Genomic DNA, 20,719 nt, shown 5'->3' with positions numbered 1-20,719 from the left:
TCCTTTTGTTAATACAACCCAAGAGATACATAGGGAATGGCCTAGAACTGAATCAGCCGGCACCAATATCTCAGCACCGAAATGCAAACCCCAGCTGGGCAGCCACACTCTCCCAGCCCCAGCTCTAACCTGCCAGACACTGGAGCCCCCTGGGGATAACAGCATTCTCTCTACAAACTAACCACTCGCCATTTTTAATGCATCCATTTTCTCCCTGACAGAAAAGGACAAGAAGAATGATTTGGATGAGAAAGAGGAGGGAAAGGAGGAGGAAATGATGGCAGCAGAGGCAGGCAAACATCTAAATTCCAATTTTTTAAAAGCGCAATCTATGTATATCCTCTAGTTCCTTATTCAGAGTGTTCTGAGCTCAAGTAATGTTTTTTTTTAGCTTTCCAGCAACCCCAGGGTGAGTATCCTTCAAAGGCCTGGCCTTTGGTGCACACAGAGTCTTGAGGGCATTGTGGACTTCTGGCAAGAGAGTGAGGCCCAGATATGTCACCGGCTCCTTCCTTGTCTCAGCTGAGACAGTTCACCGTACAACAGTGTCCTCTTAACTTGGCTCCCATCAGGTTCCCCCTGGCCTGGGAAACCTGAATCCAATCCAATCATACCCAACAGGCGTTGGGGAAAGGGCTGCCTGGTCTGTGCGAAGCGAAACATTTCCATTTTACAGCGCAGACTTAGACACCTTTCTAACTGCACATTGGTTTTATTGCCTATTTCCAGGTCCTCCGTGCTTGCAGCCATTCATGTTCCCTGGGAATGCAAGGTGCTCTATCACACCACAGCTTTTTAAGACCCGGAGCCCTCTGATGAACTCCCCTCTCTCTCCAACTTCTGATATACCTCTGCAGCCAGCAGAATCGCCAGTCCAAAACAATGAAGGGGAGTAAAGAACAGAGAGGGTAGAATGGAAGAGAAGGGGGAAAAGGAAGTGGGAACGAGGAAATACAGAAGAAAAGGTAAATGAGGGGCGAGGGGTGTGGCTCAGTGGTAGCGTATGGATTAGCATGCTGCTTGAGCACAGGGTTCATCCCCAGCACCATATGAACTCGGCATGGCATGGTGTTTAGCCCTGTATTCCCAGCACTCAGGCAACAGAGGCAGGAGGATTGTGAGTACCAGGTCATCCTCAGCTACATGGTAAGTCTGAGGTCAGCCTGGGCTATATGACACTGTGTTCAAAGAAAAAAAAAAACAAGAAAAGACAGGGGAGGTGGGAGTAGGGGGAGGCAGAAGGTGAACAAGGAAGACAAAATGGAGGAAAAGAAAGAAGAGAAAGAAAAGAAGGAGGGGGAGGAGAAGGAAAAATAAATCAGAATAAGGCTGTCACACAACACTCCTCATCAGTTTGGGTTTTGTTTGTTTTCTGGTTCTGTTTTTATATTTTGTTACCTTGTCATTGATTTTGTTGGGCTTTGGGGGATTTTGGAGACAGGGTTTCTCTGTGGAACAGCCCTGGCTATCCTGGAACCGACTCTGTAGACCAAGATGGCCTCGAATTCCAAGATCCGCTTCCCAATCTGCCTCTGCCTCCAGAGTGCTGGGATTAAAGGAGTGTGCCACCACCACCAGGCTCAGTTTTTGTTTTTGTTTTTTAATGCACCCCATAATTCCCCATGGGAAAGACAGTAAAGTTAGTAAAAGGAAGGTCAGCTAATAGAGTCCTACAAACTAGAGCAATCGGTTCTAACTCCTGAGTGGGACAGCAGAGCAGTTACCTGGGAAGGCAAGGAACGGCTAGCTGGCAACCCAGTGATCACACCTTGACACCATTCAACTCCATCTCAGTACAGAATGTTCTAGCAAATCCCACAATCAAGCACTGAGTGATGAGGACAGGGTCCAGGTACAGGACTGTGCCAGGCATAAGGCAAAATCAATCCCGTCTGGATGCTTGCCGTCATTTTATAGGTAGGCTTTGCCAGGGCAACCCTCCAGAAACGCATTTTTATTTCCTCTGGCCTCTCTGCCTGCCGTTCAGATGGCTCCCACCAGAAATCCACAGATGAGTGTCCAGTAGGTTCTTCCTGGACTTACGTCTACCCTTTTCCCATTAGCGTGGTAGCACTCACAAGCCCCCGTTCCCAAGCCTGTTTGCATTGGTAGCTAGCACTGTTCTGGATTACACAGAATACCCTAGAGGTCCACCAAGCTGTGAATCAGAACACAGCAGCAGGGGTGTTTGATGGTTGTCTCGAGGAAAGTGAGCTGAAGGCTGTGGAAAGCCAAGGCGGAGGGAGCCGCTGGCAAATGAGGTGTGGATGAGATAAACGCAGATGATTAGGGCAGAAGAGAAAACCCTTAAAGCCTAGACTAACTCTGTCCTCAGAGCGCTTTGCAAACGTCTTGAAATTCTCACCCGGCTTTAAGGTGGAAACCTCAGATAATGCCTACGGGTGTGGTTTGCACAAAAAAAGACAGTCAGGGCTTCCTGCGCAGAGAAATGCTCTTGGCTCCACATCAAAACAATCTCTGTGAGGACTGACATGTGTTTTAAGTTTAAACTGGTGAAGGTGGGTAGCTCATACGGTTTCCATGCTTTCACCTACGTTCATGATTAAGTCACTGATCATCCTGGTCAGGAATAGAAGTTCATCCTAATTTCTTTCATAGAAAAGGTAATTATTGCTTTGTGTTCAATATTTCATCTTACAAGCCCTAGCCAGATGGGTTATCCCTTGTGCCGCTGGTCTGCCACTCATTCGATATTCTGATGTACTTACTCAGTGTCACCTGAGTAGTGGTTTAGGTGACAGCTGACACAAATCCCAGTCTGCCTTTTGTTTGTTTGCTTTGCTTGATTTAAGGGTTTGTTGTTGTTGTTGTTGTTGTTTTTAAGATAGGGTCTCCTGCAGCCTCAACTTTCCATCCTCCTGCCTCAGCCTTCCAAGTGCTATAATTGCAGGTAGTGCCTGGCTGGCCTGCCTCTGAAATACCAGGAAATTGAAAAACTTGACTCAGTGGCCTCTTTTTCCTTTCCCTCGTACTTTCTCTTTGTTTTTTGAGGCTGCTTGTTGGTTCCTGGCTGCTCAGCCCTGAATAATCACACAGAAACTATATTATTTAAATCACTGCTTGAGCCATTAGCTCTAGCTTCTTATTGGCTAGCTCTTACACATTAATCTAACCCATCTCCATTAATCTATGTATCACCATGAGGTCGTGGCCTACCAGCAAAGTTTAAGCGTGTCTGTCTCCAGCAGTGGCCCCATGGCTTCTCCCTGACTCCGCCTTCTCTCTCCCAGCATTCAGTTTAGTCGCCCCCCCTCAGCTAAGTTCTGCCTTGCTATAGGTCCAAAGCAGTTTCTTTATTAATCAATGGTACAGAGAGGAAATCCCACATCACCCCTTCCTCGTTTTCTCTACTTCCCTCCTCTTCTTCCTCCTCATTTCCTGATCTCCCCCCCCAAAAAAAACCGGAAAATGATTGACCCCTGACCTTTCCAATTATCACATATTTCTTCACCCCAGGGGAGACTGCATTGTTCACTACTGATCACACCTCAAACATCCAGCCCCATCTTGGCCGCTCTCACACACAGGCAAAAACAGTTTCTGAGCCTGCTTCCCCTCACATCTGTCCTCAGGGCCCTTTTCAGAGTCCCCAAGAGGCCCCAAGAGCAGTCACCCTTCTCGCTCTCATTTCCTCAATCCCTTTGGGCTGTATTTCTAAGTGGAATGGCTGACAGGCTTAAAGTAATAATACTTTACTGGAGTGTATATCAAGGAAAGGAGAAGCTGATGTTTTCAAAGACTAAAACCAGACACTTGACCTAAGGCCATGGACTGTAAAACCCTTAAAATGATCCAGACCTCTCCTCCATAAGACCTATAAAATTCACCATCTCACTGTAATGGCCCTAATTACATCTGCATTTCTTCAAAAACTACCGTTTCAAAATAAAAACGGCCAAATCCATTCTATTTCCTGCCAATGTAACCACCTCCTTGGCATTTAGTAGTTTTGCTTCCGCCTGTGTTTTCATTGGAAACGTGAGGTTTGTCAGCTCTGCTAAGCACAGGAGACGCAAAGAGCACCTGCCGCTCCAGCACTCACGGGCTATTGGCTGGTGGGGTCAGCTCGCCATCGCCATCGCCATCGTTGTGGAGGGCTAAGCTTCACAGTGGGAAAGTGGGGGAGGTGGAGCCGGGGAGATGGTTCAGTTAGCGAGGTGCTTGTTGTGCGAGCATGAGGACCCGAGTTCAAAATCCCAGCACCCACATAAAAACCCAGGAGCTGAGGACACGGCAGCAGGCATCTGCAATCCTAGTACTGGGAAGGCGGAGACTGGAGGCTACTTCAGGTTTGCCTGCCAGACAGTCTAGTGCAATCAGCGAGCTCCAGCTTCAGTGAGACACCCTGTCTTTACGAGGAAGGTGGAGGCCTAGAAGACTAGAAGACGCCTGGATTGGACCTTTGATCTTCACACTCATTCGCCGTACACACAGGCACAGCTGAATGCACAGGCACACACAAACATGTGCACACAACACACACAGGGCATGTAGTTTGAAGTCTAGGAGATATAAACCCTCCTGTGTGTGTCAGTTAGCACATTTTTCTTCTGACTTGAAATAAATGCAGACAAGTTTGACTTAATCTAGCTTCCTCCAACCTTTTGATCCAAAGGGATTTTACTCCTCCAGAAGCTTTCCCATGCATCCAGAGCTTACCCAGGACTTAACAACCGGCTACTCAGCTCATTCAGGGTTAAAATTTTAATGCGTCTCTGCTACTGGCTTTGACCAGGAGTCTTTTCATTAACATAGTTGGGAGCAGAGCAGTGGTCTGTGTTAATTCCTGGGCTTCACTGTCTCTTTCAATGTGGATGAAGCTGACTTTCTGTTGTTCTGTGGCTTGGCAAAGACTGAGGAAGGATTTTTAAACTAAATCTCTGCATGTCGGTATTGTGAATCCCCTTGAATGTTTTTTCCTCTTGGAGATTTTCTGGGCAGCGCATGTCTAACTGCAACCTGCTTTCCCTCTGCACAGAGAAATCCCTTGACTCTTCACATCCATCTCCACGAAGCTTTGATAAATACGGAAACTGCCTGAATGAAGCACGCGTGCCTGCTCCTCTTCTACTTTGTCAGAGACTTCTCGCTCTTATCGGAACACTCTCTTCCTCCAGAACATTTTGAAAAGCATTTCAATAAAAGGTGTTATATAGCTCTGGGTTTGTTTTGCTTGTGAAATATAAAATATATTGAAATGGGCCTGAAGAAAAACGTGTACATAAAAGTTGGGATGGTGAGATGGCTCTCAATAAAACACGTGACACTAAGTGAGATGATGTGCGGGATCACTCGCGTGTTCACACACACACACACACACACACACACACACCATTTTTTAAAGACATACAGTAAGCGATGTGTGTCTGGCTCTGAGGACAGCTTTGACAGAAACTCCAGTTTATGCTCCTGCAGTGCCTCCTGCCCAGCCCCATAACTTAACATTTTCCTCCTCCAACCCTGACAGCAGAACCCTCTAAGAAGCACCCACCATACAAGGCGCAAGGTGGACTGGCTCACAGAGAAAATGCATGCCAGGGACTTCACCGTTTCTGCTCTGGTAAGAGTTGGATTTAGTAATGCTAATCAAATTACATTCATTAAGCAGGATTTAACTACAATATGGCTGTTGAGTGCTATGTTGTCGTTCCCCCTGCTCAAAACAATATTGTTTCTTAACTATACCTGTCTGCTATACACTCAGTAGCAGCCAGGGACGCTTGGTCTCATACACGAAATTGAAAAAAAAAAAAAAAAGAAGAAGCACCCACCAAGCAGACCTGCCAAAAGAGTCTTTTTGCTCTGGCCAATGCAGGAGGGGCAACCATTCGAATTCCAGGATGGAAAGGAAAACATAGCAAATGAGCCTTTTCCCAGGAAGTGCTCTGCTTATGTAGCCTGGGTGGCCATGTGTGTTTGAGGATCCCCATGTCTTCTGGAGTGCCTTTCCATGACAGCAAACTCACACCCGCTTGTCAGGTAGGGAGTCCCCTCCTATCTCCAACTTGCTCTTCCCATCCAGTTCAATATCCGACTGTCGCTTCCAGTTCACTGTACCCAGTTCTGCTGCAGACTTTCTTTTACTTCTCACTCCCCTGGCGCTCTGCAGCAGTATTTTGGGGTCTCCCATATGTTTGGCACATATTGTGTGTTTAGAAATAGCATTTAAAGTTTGAGGTTAATAGCTCAGCAGATAGAGTGCTTGCCTAGTAGACATGAAGTCATGGGGTCCACCCTCAGAACCCCCAAACCAAGCCAGGGTGGTGCACACATATAATCCCAGCACTAGGAGGTGGTATCGGGAAGATCAGGAGTTTGAAGGCCATCCTTAGCTTCACAGAGAATTCAAGGTCAACCTAGGATCTATAGACTCTGTTTCAAAACAAGTTTTATTTTGAAGTGTTAAGCTTTATGTTGTTCTGTTGATGGCTGGGTATTACACAGGTCGAAACGAAGCTTTTCTGCCCTCTCTTCTTGTCATTTGACATATCTGTGATCATGTCATTAATGCATAGTTTTATATTTCTTGTGGGACTTTGTATTTCAAGCATGCAAATGACTGTTCATGTAAAATTTTACAAACAACAAGATACTAAAGCACACACACACAGACAGAGAGAGTACACTCAATTAAATACCAACTATGGATCTTGAAGCATCTGCTTGGCAAATGTTGCAGCCTAGCTGGGCAATTGCACGTAGTGACATCATAACATGTCACAGACTGTTTGCATTTTTAGCATGAGTTGTTGGCATCTGAGGCTAACGCATGGTTAGAGAGGAAGAAAGACTGTAAGATGCCCTGAGGATGCAGCTTTGAGACAGCAGGCTCTTCCTTCCCTCTGTCCTGACTGTCAATCAACTTACGTAAAGAGTATCCCAAAACCTCAAGGTGACCTCATCAGAGTAGCCATCAACTTACTAGGGACGTTCAGGAGGTTCACAAGACAGAGCAGCTACAACAACCACTCAGTAAACTCAGTGTGAGGAAGATGTGAAAGAATCAACCAGAAATCCTGACTCCAAATGTCGGTGTCTGTAACAACAGATTCATTGATCTGACAATAATATGTAAATGTTACAAATTTGTTCCTGGGGAGTTTGTTTGTATCAATAAAACCCTGTTGTCTACTCTATATATTGAGATCTCACATAGGAAATAACTTTTAAATTCATCTTTATTGGTGGGTATGTGTGTGTGTGTATGCATATGTGTGTGTGTGTGTTAGTGTGTGTGTGTGTGCATGCGCTCACACGCCACAGGGGTCATGTGGAGTTCCGAGCACCACTTCCAGATGTCAGTTCTCTGTTTCCACCTTGCATTCCAGTCACCAGCCTTGGGTCATCAGGTTTGCAAGGCAAATGCTTTCATTTGCTGAGCCATCTCACGGACTCTGGTTAAATAATTTTTAAAATCCTATCTGCTTATTTTATTCTATTAAAATAGGATCTCGTGTAGACCAGGCTGGCCTCACCTATAGAGTCAGTTTCTGATCCTCCTGCCTCTGTTTCCTGAGATTATAGGTATGTGCAACCAAGCCCAGTTTATTTGGTACTGAGAATCCAAGCACTCCACCAATTGAGCCACAACTCTAGGCCCCTGTCAGCAGTTTGTTTGTTTGTTTTCTTTCAAGTTTAAAAACAATTACAATAGCATGGATTCCATTTCCAATGTTTGGAGTCTGTATTCTGAGTCCGTAGATAATGCAAGTTCATGTCTATAATTTAATGTCTCTGAGAACTGATTTTCTGATCCACAAAGTAAAAAAGCAGTAGTTTCTCCACTTACCACATACACATACTTAACATCAGAAGTGGGGTTTAGAATTAAAGTGGAAGTTCATGAAAGTTGTAAGCAGAACGAACGAGGGCAATAATGATACCAGACAGGTTAAATCAAACTCTGTGGAGTTGAACCAGGGTTACCTGTGGTCATAGGAGACCATAATACTTTTCAAGTTCCTTAGATAATCTTATTACATAAGATAAGATATATTTACTGATATAATCCCATTATTTACCTAAAAATAAATTTTGTTTGGAGTTACAGAGTTTCCCAGAAAACAGCAAAGCTCAAGCCACCTGGACCTTGTCCTATAGTGTGTAGCTCCTGGCCTGGATGGACTTTCGGAACCGCAGAAAACTGCAGGCTTAGACTACCATATCAAACGCTATGGCTACGCACAACCAGAAGGCCAATTACTTCAAGAACCCATACAGTAAAACAGAAACATCCAACTCCATTTTGGGCCAAGGGGATATGCTTTTTTGCTACAGTATAGACTGAACCCCGAGCCTGGAAATGCTGGGTAAGGGCATAGCACAGAGCACACCCCAACTGCTGCTTTTGATTTTAAGAGGTTTTCTACTCACCTGAGACAGCTTGTGAAATGGGAAACCATGATGCTGCAGGTCCAGGCTAAGGCAAGGGTTCCTCAGAGGGGTCCCCCGTTTTCTGCAGGTTCAAGTGATCTTCAACTCCTATAGAAATGAACATGGTTAGTTTTTTAGCATCTCTTGCTTAAAAAGTTCTGGAGCCCAATCAGATAAAGATACTGGGATCAATGAATGTGAGGCGGCTGACAAGATGACTCGTCTGGTAAAGACAGTTGCCACCCAAACCTGCCAGTCTAACTTTGATCCCCAGGTCTCCCACGGTAGGAGAAAAGTAACTGCCACAAGTTGTCTTCTGATATCACCACGTACGCCTTGACAAACACCACACACACCCTAAAACCAACCAATAAATAAATGTTAAATAAATATTAGTACATTTGCATTAATTAAAAAACCATACAATAGAAGCTATTAAAACAAAAACTGCCACTTCCCAGTCATGGTGACCAGGATCTCCCAATTGGAAGGTGATACTGAATGAACACGAGGGAACAGCCTTCCAGGATACTCAGTACACTTCCTGACTGTGACAGCCAGTCTTCACTGGCAAGTTGAGGGTATTTGGAACTCTTACAGGACACTGTGGGCGCATTTCCCGAGAGGTTTAACTGAGGAAAAGCCATCCTGAATGTGGGGGGGGGGCACCACCCATGGGCTGGGGATCCCAGACTAAATGCAAAAGGAAATAGAGAAACCCAAACGACCATCAGCATTCCTCTTTCTCTGGGTCCTGATGGTGAGCACCACATGACCAAGCAGCTATGCTCTCACGGCCATGCCTTCCCTATCAAGATGGACCACACCCTCTCCAACCATGACAGCAGACTACTCTTCCCTTAAGTTGATTCTATATTTGGCCACAGAAACAAGACAAGTAACTAATGTGCCGACCCACAGAAGATGCTCAGTAGATTACTCTCAGGGTGATGCCCTCTGGTTCTGGGGTGACGAGGGGTTGGCATTAGGCAAACTGTACCAGAAATCCAGTGGCTTCTGACTGGCTACCTGACCAGAAAAGAAAATCAAGTCAGAATTTTGATTTCCCAACCGTATAGTGTATAGTAAAAGTACTGCCTGTCAATTAACAGCTTAGCAGTTCTGACACAGCTGCGGCATAGATGAACCTTAAGAAGAGCACTCCAAACGAAAGAAGCCAGGCACAAAAGAACGCACATTACGTGACTCCATACACAGGTTACATATTCAGAATAGGAAACCACACAGAGACAGAGAGTAGATGAGGAGCTTCCAGGAGCAGAGGTGGAAGGTGGTAATGGGAAAATACACCGTTTGTTCCTTGGGTGACAAAAGTGTACTAAAATTAATAGTAGTAATTACACGACACTGTGAGTAGATTAAACCATTAAATTATTGACAAAATCTGAGGAATCTCCCAATAAAACAGCTTTAAAAGTACTGCCTAGGGCTGAGGATAAACTCAGAGCTAGAGTTCTAGTTTAGTGTGGAGAGGACTCTGTGTTCAACTCCCAACACAGAAACAAAAACCCTACATGAAATACCACAGGTGGGGGCTGCAGATATAGGTCATCTGGTAGAATGTGCCTACATGCACAAAACCCTGGGTTCCACCCTGTCGCTATGAAAAATAGGAAGGGTCAATCCTAAGTAAACACTTGAAACATATTCCCCAGCACAGTACAGTCTGATGGGTATCATCAGCTCCATCTTACACACGAAATATTTAGATTACAGCTAGAGGAGTTGTCCCCCTGAACACAGGTTATAGAATCAAGAGAAGAACACTGTAGATTCAAATGCATGCCTGTGATCCTACCACAGGTGGTCATGCAGATCAAACAGGGAGGCGTGTGAAATGCGTGTGGCCAGTGGCTGGCACATAGTGGCACTGACTTAAGAGTAGCTCCGCTGATACTTATGCAGAAAGGAGCAAAGGGACACTTAAGCGTATGTTATGACCTTAAGATTAAGTAGAGAGAATACCTCCCCTACAAACACCACTTTATTCTGGTGTCCTTACCAAACAGAACTTCTAAGTACTGGCAAGCAAAGCATAAGTCTGGAAGCAAAGCATAAATAGCCTCAGAAAGGCCAGGACGGGAGGTTTGCATGGAATGCGATGGAACTCTGAAGGAGAGGATGGCCTGCCCCTGCACCTCCCTCTGCTCCTTTCAGGAAAGACAGATGCACGGAGCCAGGATACAGTGTGGGTGCAGACACGGGACAGATGACACCCTCTCACAGAAAGGCAGAGTTTTCAAAGATCGATGCTCTCCACATTCTTCCCGTGATGGCAGGGGTTGGGAGGTAAATAATTGAGAGAATTTACAAAATCAAAAGGACAAGCATGAGAACTGGACAAGCCTATCCACAGGGGGAAAGAATCCAGATTTTAAGTTCCCAGCAGCCCTTTCTGGGGCTGTTAAGAAAGGAAAGCCTCTTAGCTGTAATCTCTCCCAGTTGCCCATCAGCAGCTCATGAAGTGGCTCATGGTATTGAAGACCCTTCCCATCTTGACTGTCTGCCAGAGGTTACAGTGTGATCTATGAGGAAGAAGACCTGCAAACCAGATCTCTTAAGGAGTCTGCATCCCGGCACAGCCTTCAGCCTGTTGGCTACAGGGCAGGTACGCAGCAAGGCAAGACACCAAACTTGGAAGGCAGAACAAGTTTTGCCAAGCTCCTAATAACCAAGGACTAATAAATATTCACTCAACAAGAGATGTGCTTGGGTCTTCTACACAGTGCTAAGGCAGGAGATGGGGGAGGCATCAAGATTAGCATACAAAGGCTAAGAATGAAAACTTTCGACCAATATATGATATATAATAAATATAAGGGACAGAGCATGCTGGAGAGTGGGGTGCATGAAAGGGCCCAGAAAAAGGGCTCTAGTGGCCTAGGGTTATTGAACTTGTAACCTTTACCACTCCCAGTTTGGGCAGTGCCGGGAACTGAACCAAGAACCTCAAGCATCTGAAAGAGGCAGGCACTGTACCAACTGAGCTATCTCCTGAGTGCCAGAAAGCAAGTAAGATTATCCACACAACGTGAAAACAGCTTTAAACCAACCACCGCTGCTGCCCCCATCCTCATCTCCCTCTGTGGGTATCTATGCTTTCAGGTCTTTATCCACCCGAAGAAAGGCTTCACTTGCACGCCATTTAAAACATGGCTTCTTTCGTCTGTGCCCTACCCCTTTAAAATGGATATTTGGAGTATGTGGTCACATAATACACTGATAGGGAAAAATAAACACAATGGAGTTGGAGGCACAATTATGTTTTGAGAAATGTAAAAAGAAATTAACTGTACAATTTTTAAAAATGGAAGGCACTACTCTAGTATGTCTTTTGACTAATTTCTTGGCAGGGGTTTCTGGTTTGGATTTTGGGTTTTGAGACAGTCTTACTACATAATAAAGCAGACTGACCTTGAACTTTTGATCCTCCTCCTGCCTTAGGCTTTAAAGTTTTAGAATCCACGATGCCTAGCTTGATTTGAGTGGCCATCACCACATACGGTTGAAGAGCTTACATAGGGAGAACGGCCAGCGCTCTCATTGACTCGGGGCTCACATTGGCTTCCATGAGGTGTCGTCTATTCACCCAGCTCCGCTAGTCTAGCTGTGAGTCCCCTCCACCCATAGAGACATGAAATTCATTTTGTGGGTCATGACGAGGAATGTTCTAACAGGCAAAATGAATGAAGGAGAGGAGAGACAGCAGCGTTTATCACACATAGGGAGGGCATGCCTCACTGAGGTTTACAGCCGGGCAAGTTCAAAGTTCCCTCTCAGAAAGGCCAGGCACAGTGAAGGATTAGAGCTTACGATTGTGTGGAGTAGAAAATGAGAAGCCCAGTAAAGCCCGTTCTCTAAGACCCTGTAAAGCAGCGCCAGGGATTTTGATGAGATGCGCAAGAAAGAGCCATTGTTAGGTCTGGCGGGAGGGGAGCCCAGTAAAATGAGGTTCCTCGAAGATACTTTAGGTAATAGAGGGCTAAGCCATTGAGTCAACAAGGGCTCTATTGGGGCTGAGTCTCCTTCTGAGGTTTGCTCATGATTTACAACTTTGAACACAATGTCTAAAAATGCAGTTTCTGCAGCAGTGGACGCTCCTGAGGAGTTGGAGATCTCACCTTTTCTCGGATCCAGAAAGATTAAGGGAAAGCTGAATATGCCTGCTGATTGTCTCCCGATTTGTTTCCGTCACAGTCCCCACACCCTGGGAGGCCACAGGGCTTGAGACAATAGAAGCAGTATGGCAGATCTAAGCCAGAGCTGAGCACAATCCCCTCAACTTCTGAAGACACCAGCGTGCCCTGACCTATGACACAACCGCACTGTCCCATGCGCGGAGTGTTCTTCCTGCCCTTTGTCCTCATGGTATGAACAAAGCCCCTTCCTGACTCACCTGGTTCTGAAGAGGTGGTTCTGCTCAGCCCCTCAAGTCAACACCAGAGGGGCCCAACCCCAGGTCCCTGTTCTTCCCCCCTCAGCCCTCCTTCCCACACACGTGCCAGGAACTCACACTAGGTAAAGCAACCACCCAGACAAACAAACTCACTAGTCCCTGGGTACAGGAAGTGACTCATGAGCAAAGAAGTAGGGTTACGGATTTTAGAAGGAGCCTGGCTATGTCCCAGGCACCCGTGTCTCTGTTATTAGGGAAGCTGGAGAAGACCAACAAACACCTTTCACTAGGCTCCTGAGGTGGTACACAGCATGTTGTACAACCCTCAGCCAAACTGGGAGACTAACATCTGGATAACGGACGGACGAGGACAAGGGAAAAGGGCTGATCATGGATGAAGGCTTCCAGAGTCAAGGACCTCAATGTGTTTGGAATGGACAAACCTAGTCCTGTAAAAAGAACCAAAGAATGGCAGAGAGCTGAGGACTAAGGGTCCAGATGTGCTCTGTGGCGAGCCAGGCAGTAGAAACCAAGGTTTGCCCCGAGCAAAGAAGATCCTGCCCAGCGAGGTGGCAGCTGGACAGGACAAAGGTGTCTCCACACCCCAACTGAGAAAACACTGTGAATGGGAGGGAGCTTTGGAGAAGGAGACAGCTGCCAGGAGCAAGGGCTAAAAGCCAGAGGCAGAAAATGAGGTTTGATTTCTTCAAGGGAGACCCTGCTTAAAGCAAACGGGCTATCCTCAGCACGCGGAGGGAGAGATAGCCTTCTAGGCATGTCCAACCTGCAACCGCGGGGCCACACACAGCCAAGCACGTTTTAAAGGCACCCACTCAATTATAAACTTCTGTATAACATTATGATGAGTTTTTTTTATAACTAGATTGCATAGTTCTCAAGAATGAATTTTGTAGATGGCAATGTCGTATTACAAAGGCATACGGCGGCTGGGTATGCCAGCCAACAGTTAGCATTAACAAGATAAGAAAACATGGAGGGGGTGATGGGGCAGGCAGGCAATAGAAAGCTGGCTGAATGAATGAGTGGCTGAATGAATGATAAGCATGTTGTGCAGGCACATGTGGTCACCAGAGAGGCCCACGCCAAACGGCTTCCTTAATCACTTTTTACCTTACTGTTTTTCTCTTTTCCTATTTTTCGTGTGTGTGTGTGTGTGTGTGTTTGCATGTGTGTGTTTGTGTGTATGCTTGAGCACAGGGTTTGTTTTGTTTTGTTTCTTGTTTTTGTTTCTTGCATATGTATATGTGAGGACCCCAGGTTGACATGTGGAACCATCCTTGATCAGTTTCCCTTCTTAGCCAGTGGGACGGGTCTCTCAATCAAACTCAGAGCTTTCCAATATGTCTGGTCTTGCTGGCCAGCTTGCTCCGGAAAGCTGGAATTACAGGTAGCCACGCCCACCTGCCATTTCATCTGGGGTTCTGTGATCCAAACCCTGGTCCTCCAATCTTTTATGGCTAGTGTTTTAACAGCTAAGCCATCCATCTCTCCAGCCCTTCACCTTATTTTTTGAGACGAAGCCTCCCACTCAACTTTGGAATTGACCTACTCAGCTACACAGGCTGACCAGCAAGCTTTGGGGATCACCTGTTCTACTTCTCCAGGGCTAGGGTTACAGATCCCATACCTGGCTTTTTGTATGAGTACCAGGGATGCGAACCTTCATCCTGGCATCTCCCCATCCAGAATCTTGCATACCAGAAGGGTGGCCTCTATCTTATTTCCCTATAGGTGCTACTCTGTGCGTTCAGTACATGTCTATAGAGAGTCCCAAGAGCAGCACACATACCAACAACTGCAGATACATCTGCTGCCTCTGTGGAGGGTCTGACCTCTCCAGCCTTCCCAGGCAGTCCTGGCTCCACACAGCCTTTTCAGGAAATCCGGCCCCAGGCCACAGGGCACACAGGGAAGCTGACCTTGAGGCCCCAACCTGGTCACATTTCCAACTTCTGTCCCCCTGGAGGGAGGACAGCCAGGGGAATGTTCCCCCAGACAACTTGTCCTTGGCTGACTGTCTTTCCTCTCAACCACGTCATGCAGCCCATCCCTTTTTTCCTCTGTCACTCAGCCACAGAACTCATTTCTTCCCACGGAACCCCCATACCGTAGACTGGCTGGCTCACCCTGAGCAACGAGGAAACACACAGACTATGAGTTAGGAAAAAATGTGGAGATCTACGCAAACTCCCTGGCTACTTGCAAGCAAAAACATTACCACAGGCTTTGTCCTTCATTAAGTGGGGGGAAAAAACCCTTGCAGCTCCTTCTTCACCTGGAGAAAGGTGGTTAGCCAGCACAGATAGCATCATCTTCACGGTCATTAACGCTGCTACGGTTGTATATTTGTTTTCAATCCTATAAAGAAAATCGTTTCCCAGGTAACTAGGGAAAATATTCAAGTGTTGAAATATCGGGCAGACAGGCTATTTCACATACTCGAGCCATTTGTGCTGGCTTCTGCAGAGCTGCTCTTTTCAACTTCAGAGGCATCAGATCAAATGGGAGGGAATTCCTCTCTGGCGTCGGCATCTGAGCCACAGGAGTCTGTCAGTCTGGTGACATTAGTCTCACATACAGGACTCCGATCTAGCAACCCATGTCATTACGACTTCTTTCTCTTTCCCGAGTCTTAACTTTTCACAGCCAGTGCCTGGCATGGGGCTTGGACACAGCAGGTACCCAGTCAGGTGACATCCAAGTCTAGCACTCAACCTCACGAGGAGGGTCTTCTCTTTGAGATAGATTGCCCAGCTGGGGATCTGAACAGCAATGGTGGTCTTTTGTAGCAACTGCTAAGTGTTTCTAAGAGTAACACAGTGGGCAACATTCTCCAACCAACTCCTAAAGCCCCCAACACCCAGAAAACCCTTCTGATGGACCACGGGGGGGGGGCCTCCCTAGGATTCAGACACCTAGAGGTGGACTCTAGCCTGTCCCCCAGCCTTTCCCCCATACAGCTTCTCCCAGAATCGTCTTCCAGGAACAGCCTATACTACATGGGTTGTGGTTATGAAAGGAAAAAGATCAGACCATTCCAGCTTTCATGAGACCTGCAACTTTCCCAATGGCCTTCAACAGTGAGCCACCTCATTTCCAACACCTACGTGTGCTCTAGACACTGTGGCCATAGGACAAGGAGAGTGTGTCGGCTCAGACCACCTTTCCCTTCGGACTCAACGTCTTAGTTTGACTTTTTCTTCGTTAGGATCTATGTCCCACTGCCTACAATGGTCCTTTGTCGTTCTCTGGGGTATCTGTGGCCATGCACATACACATTCTTTCCTATTCTCTCTCCTCTCTCTCTCTCTCTCTCTCTCTCTCTCTCTCTCTCTCTCTCTCTCCTCTCTCTCTCCTTTCTGTCTCTCTCTCTGTGTCTCTCTCTCACACACAGCATGGAAGGAGAGGTCATGTATGTGTTAATAGTAAACACATTCCTAGAGAGCAGCTGACACATTCATTCACAAATGGATCTTGGTGAAACTTCAGAGTTGAGAGGGACATGGATAATATGGTTTTTATGGTTTTTCTATTGGGCGGGACTATGCACATAAATTATGCATGTTCCTGGGTCTCAATCCCCACTCCCATAAAAATGAAAAAAATTTATGCACGTTTATTAAGAAAAGTCAAAAGCCGATAGAGAAACGTGAAGGGGAAAGTGCTAATTATTTACTGTCCCATAATCTAACATTAAACAGCCCCTGGCACTTGCCATCAACTGTGCATTCCCCAAAGAGTCGTTGGTCCACGTTCCCTGACACACAACATTCAGGCTGCTGCTGGGCTCCAGCCAGGGGAAGTGTAAGCTGTGCTCTGCCCAACTCATTCCCAGCCAGCTCTGGCCTTGAGTCTAGGATCTCTCCCCAGTTCCCTGCATGCCTGCTCATGAGCGCGAGCCATAAATCAGCAGGGTCCACTTTCTGCCCTTGGTGCTTCCGAGTGTCAGGGGAACGAATTTGCCTTTTCCTGCTCTGCTCCTGAGGCCTAGGCCTCCAGGCTTCTGTTACTACGGTACTTTTTCAAAGCGACCGAAATCTGGTCAGTGGTTTGTAGCAAGTGCGCCTGTACCCTGTATGCTGGAAGCTCTGAGTGACCCCTCAGAGAGCTGCGGAAACCTGGCAAATTAGTCTCGTGCCCTTGACACAATCCATGACAGGCCCGCATCAGGCCAAGCTGAAGTCAGGTGTGGTGATTAAAAGATTAAGGCCATACCAAAGAGATGGGCGGCACATAACTAAAGCAGTTCCGAAGGGAACGGTGCTCAAGAAAAACAATGAGAGGAAATTGAGCTTGGGAAGAAGAAAGCTGTTAGCAGGCCCTTTGCTTGAACCCCATCAGCACCGCTGCAACTCCATTCACATCTGTCTCCCTTTGCCGGCCCACGCTAGCCTTCAGGCCAAGCTGGAAAAGCTGCCAGCAATAGCACAAATGTCACAAAAGGGTCCTTGTGACCTGACCTCTGGAGCTAGGTGTCTCACTCATCTCCCGGGAGCATCTCCAGGAGCCCCACATCTTAGGACCTATAGTCCCATCAGCTTCTAGTTTCCTCCTGTGGGTGGCTATTTCAGGGCAATGACAGGACAGTCACCAGCTGCATACTCAGCCCTGTCTCCAGAGAACGGAGCTCAGTGCTCACCCAGGCCTCGGTGAGCCACACTCTCTGTGTCTTGGGCCCAATCTTTTGCCAACCCTCAGTCTGTCCTCTGCATTCTCTCTCGGATAACCTTCGTGCCTCCTTCTACCCAGCCTCATCCAACCGCCACCCTTCTCACCGCAGTCAGTGCTTCTCTGGCTTCCCACACTTCCCTTTCTCAAAATCCAAGCGCTGCAGCGCTGAAAGGAGGGCTTAGCGGGAAAGCAGAAGCCACATAAGCATACAAATGAAAATTAGGACTCCCAGGTAATCCCCAAGGACAGTGGGCAGGCAAGGCAGCACCCCTGCAATTCCAGCACTTAGGAGGCAGAGGCAGGAAACTCCAGGGAAAGCTGGCAATCTAGACTAGCTGAGTCTGAGTGCCCCAGGTACAGGGAGAAACACTGCTCAACAAATACAGTGGGACAAAAGAGAAAGACATCCAACACCAACTGCTGGCCTCCAGTGTGCGCGCGCGCGTGCGCGCGTGCACCCACACCCACAGACAAGCATGCATACACACAAACGCATGCACACGCGCACACACATGCATACACCTACATATTGGCACACACATGTACACAGGCACACACACATGTTGGTACCCAAGCACACATGCGCATGCATACACACAGGAGCCCAAGCATAGATGAACAGGCACACCTGTCACCATGATCTACCTGCCGGCCCCTCCAACTGCACCACTTCGTCCTCATCACCCTTCCACAAAAATCCACACGCTGAGAAGACCTGCTCCTGCTCCTTTATTCCTCTGCAAAATCATTTTCAGAAATTTGACCATGAAGTTTGTAATCTCAGCATTTAGGAGGCTGAGGCAAGGACAGCAAGCCACAGGCTAGCCTGGTCTACATAGCAATCTGTTGTCCCCCAAAATTAAAAACTGACTGCAAAGAGTATTATGGAATATGTGATTGCACTGTGAGACTTTGAGACTGTATTTATAAAATTAACCTTGGATTGGGGGTGGAGCCAGCAACCAGCCGACAGGAATTAGCCGTAGGGAGGACGGAGGAGCCAGGAATATGGATAGAAAGCCGCAGAGGAAGGATCAGGGAGGGACTTAGAGATTCACAGGTTTTGCTTGTTTGTTTGTTTGTGAGGAATGGAGAGGCACTCTTCTTTCTGGGTCTCCACCCCAAAAGGAATGTCAACTGGTTGTGTCTCGGCTTTTCTGATCTAGCAGATCTAGTTCTTTCACCCCAACATCTGACTCCCAAGTCTTTATTGGTAAATAGAATAGAGACTTAGTTAAAACCTATGTTTGGCAGCTGTGGCCAAGCCTGTGCAAGCAGGCCCTGCAATCCCACCAAGCCAAGGTCTGAGCCTCAGGCTGCTGACTGCGTGCCACAGACTGTAGTGAACACATCAGCATTGGGGGGCTGCCACTAAGAAAAACAACAGATGGGTCTTGGTTCGAGACTTCCTCCAGTTGAGGTTGTGTCTTATGCAACATTTGAAAAACTTTCTGGCAACTATTCCATCTGGGACCTTTGAACCCTGCCTACTCTCTCCTCCCCTTAACAGGCACAAATATTGGATCCTCTGCTATAGTCCTACAAGCCTACTGCCCTGTAGCCCAGGTCTGCTTCCCTCTGCGGTCCAGGTTGGGTAACTTGTTGTATCTTCGATTTGCTGTTTCTATCCTCTTGTTTCTACTCTTCTTTTTAGTCCATCCAGTGAGATCTGATTTCAGTTATTATGTGTTTCACTGCTAAAAATTCCATGCACGATTAAAAACTTAAACATGAGACCAGGAACTATTTTTAAAGATTGGAGAAATACTACATAGCTTTGGTATGAGTGATGATTTTTTTTAAAAATCTGATCCCCCCCAAGCACAGGCAACCAAACAAAAGCACGAATAAGATCACATCAAAGACAAAAGCATTTGCGAAGGAAAAAGGAACAGTGTGAAAAGACAGCCTATAAGCCAGGAGAGAAGGCTTCCAAACCATGTGTCTCATAAGGGATTAATATCCAAAACATGAAAAGGACTTGATAGCAACAACAGACAAAAAAATGAACAAGTGAACTAGGGACCTTGTTAGTAGCTTTTGGAAGAATACATACAAACACTTAACATCCATAATCATGAGGAAATTGAACGTTAAAGCAGGGGTGAGCTTCTATCTTATGCATGTTGGGATAGTTGTTATCAAACAGGCTTGAGATGACAGTTGCTGGTGCAGGTGGCAGGGAATGGGGCTTTCAAATAACACTGGTGGGACTGGGAGTTAGGACAGCCATAATGGAATACTGTATGGAGATTTTCCAAAAAACTAAAAAGAATGTTTGGTGCGGCAATTCCTCTCTTCGTATTTATTCTAACGTACTTAATCTGTGTAATGAGGAGATTCACGAAGTCTCGGTTCCGTGCAGCACTCTTCCCAATAGCCGCACTATAGAGATTAGCATAAACGCTCACCAACCAATGGATGGATAGAGAGAATGCCAAGTGGAATACTATTCAGCCTTTATAAGAAAGAAGGAAGCCTTGTCATTTAGAGCTTGAGGATATTATGCTAAGTGAAATGAGCAGACCCAGGAAGGCACAGCCATGCTCTCACTGACATGTAGAACCTAAAACAACTCAACCCATGGAAACAGAGTGCAGCTGGTGGTGAAAGGCAGCGAAAGAGAGAGACAGTCGAAGGGCACTGAGCGGTCCTGGTTGTTTGACCCGCTGCATAGTTCGCTGTGTAGTTAATGACAGACAGCACAGTATGTATTCATAATTGCTGGGTTGCCCTCTCTACAAAAAATGACAGGTATCTGAGATAAAGGAGAATTATCTTGATTTAAACACTCTACTTTGTACCCTGGAACTAGACATTATGACAACTTATTGATTTATAATAATATTAATATTTAAAAATAAAATTTCCAGGGCTTAGTAATAGAACACTTACTTGTCATGTGCGAGGCCCTGGATTCAATCCCAGCATTACAAAGGTAGATAGAATTTCTATTAAATTGTTTCTATTAAACATTGATATATAGATAATTGACAGATAGAAAGGCAGATAATATAGGATGGATAGATGGATGGACAGACAGACAGACAGATAGATAGACAGACAGGTGGATAAATGGTAGGTAAGTGATTGGTAGACAGATGATTGTTTATAGATGGGTGAATAAAAGATCGATAGGTAGACAGTAGATAGATGTTTAACAGGCAGCTAGATGGTTGACAGATTGATCGATGATGGATAATAGAGAAAATTTGC

At 46.4% G+C, this 20,719-nt stretch overlaps 1 protein-coding gene and 1 non-coding gene across 3 annotated transcripts in view; one reads left to right on the top strand and one right to left on the bottom strand.

Moving 5' to 3' along the window:
• Positions 1-20,719, bottom strand: part of Thsd4 (thrombospondin type 1 domain containing 4) — a 585,674-nt gene that overhangs the window by 552,733 nt on the left and 12,222 nt on the right. Inside the window, exons 1-2 of one of the 2 annotated variants that reach the window (XM_075965643.1) lie at positions 12,812-12,891; positions 8,395-8,502 (exon numbers count right to left, since the gene is read on the bottom strand). In XM_075965643.1, coding sequence (XP_075821758.1) covers positions 8,395-8,423 — 29 coding nt within the window. In that variant the 5' untranslated portion in view covers positions 8,424-8,502; positions 12,812-12,891. Of the gene's footprint in view, positions 1-8,394; positions 8,503-12,811; positions 12,892-20,719 lie in introns of those variants that run through there. The other variant, XM_075965642.1, reaches the window with a different exon arrangement.
• Positions 5,624-5,755, top strand: LOC142847425 (small nucleolar RNA SNORA63). Its single transcript, XR_012910181.1, has one exon. It is a non-coding gene; the product is annotated as a small nucleolar RNA SNORA63 (small nucleolar RNA).

The sequence above is a fragment of the Microtus pennsylvanicus genome, chromosome 3 (assembly GCF_037038515.1).
Source record: "Microtus pennsylvanicus isolate mMicPen1 chromosome 3, mMicPen1.hap1, whole genome shotgun sequence".
Taxonomy (NCBI): Eukaryota; Metazoa; Chordata; class Mammalia; order Rodentia; family Cricetidae; genus Microtus; species Microtus pennsylvanicus.
This window is presented reverse-complemented; position numbering and strand designations above follow the sequence as displayed.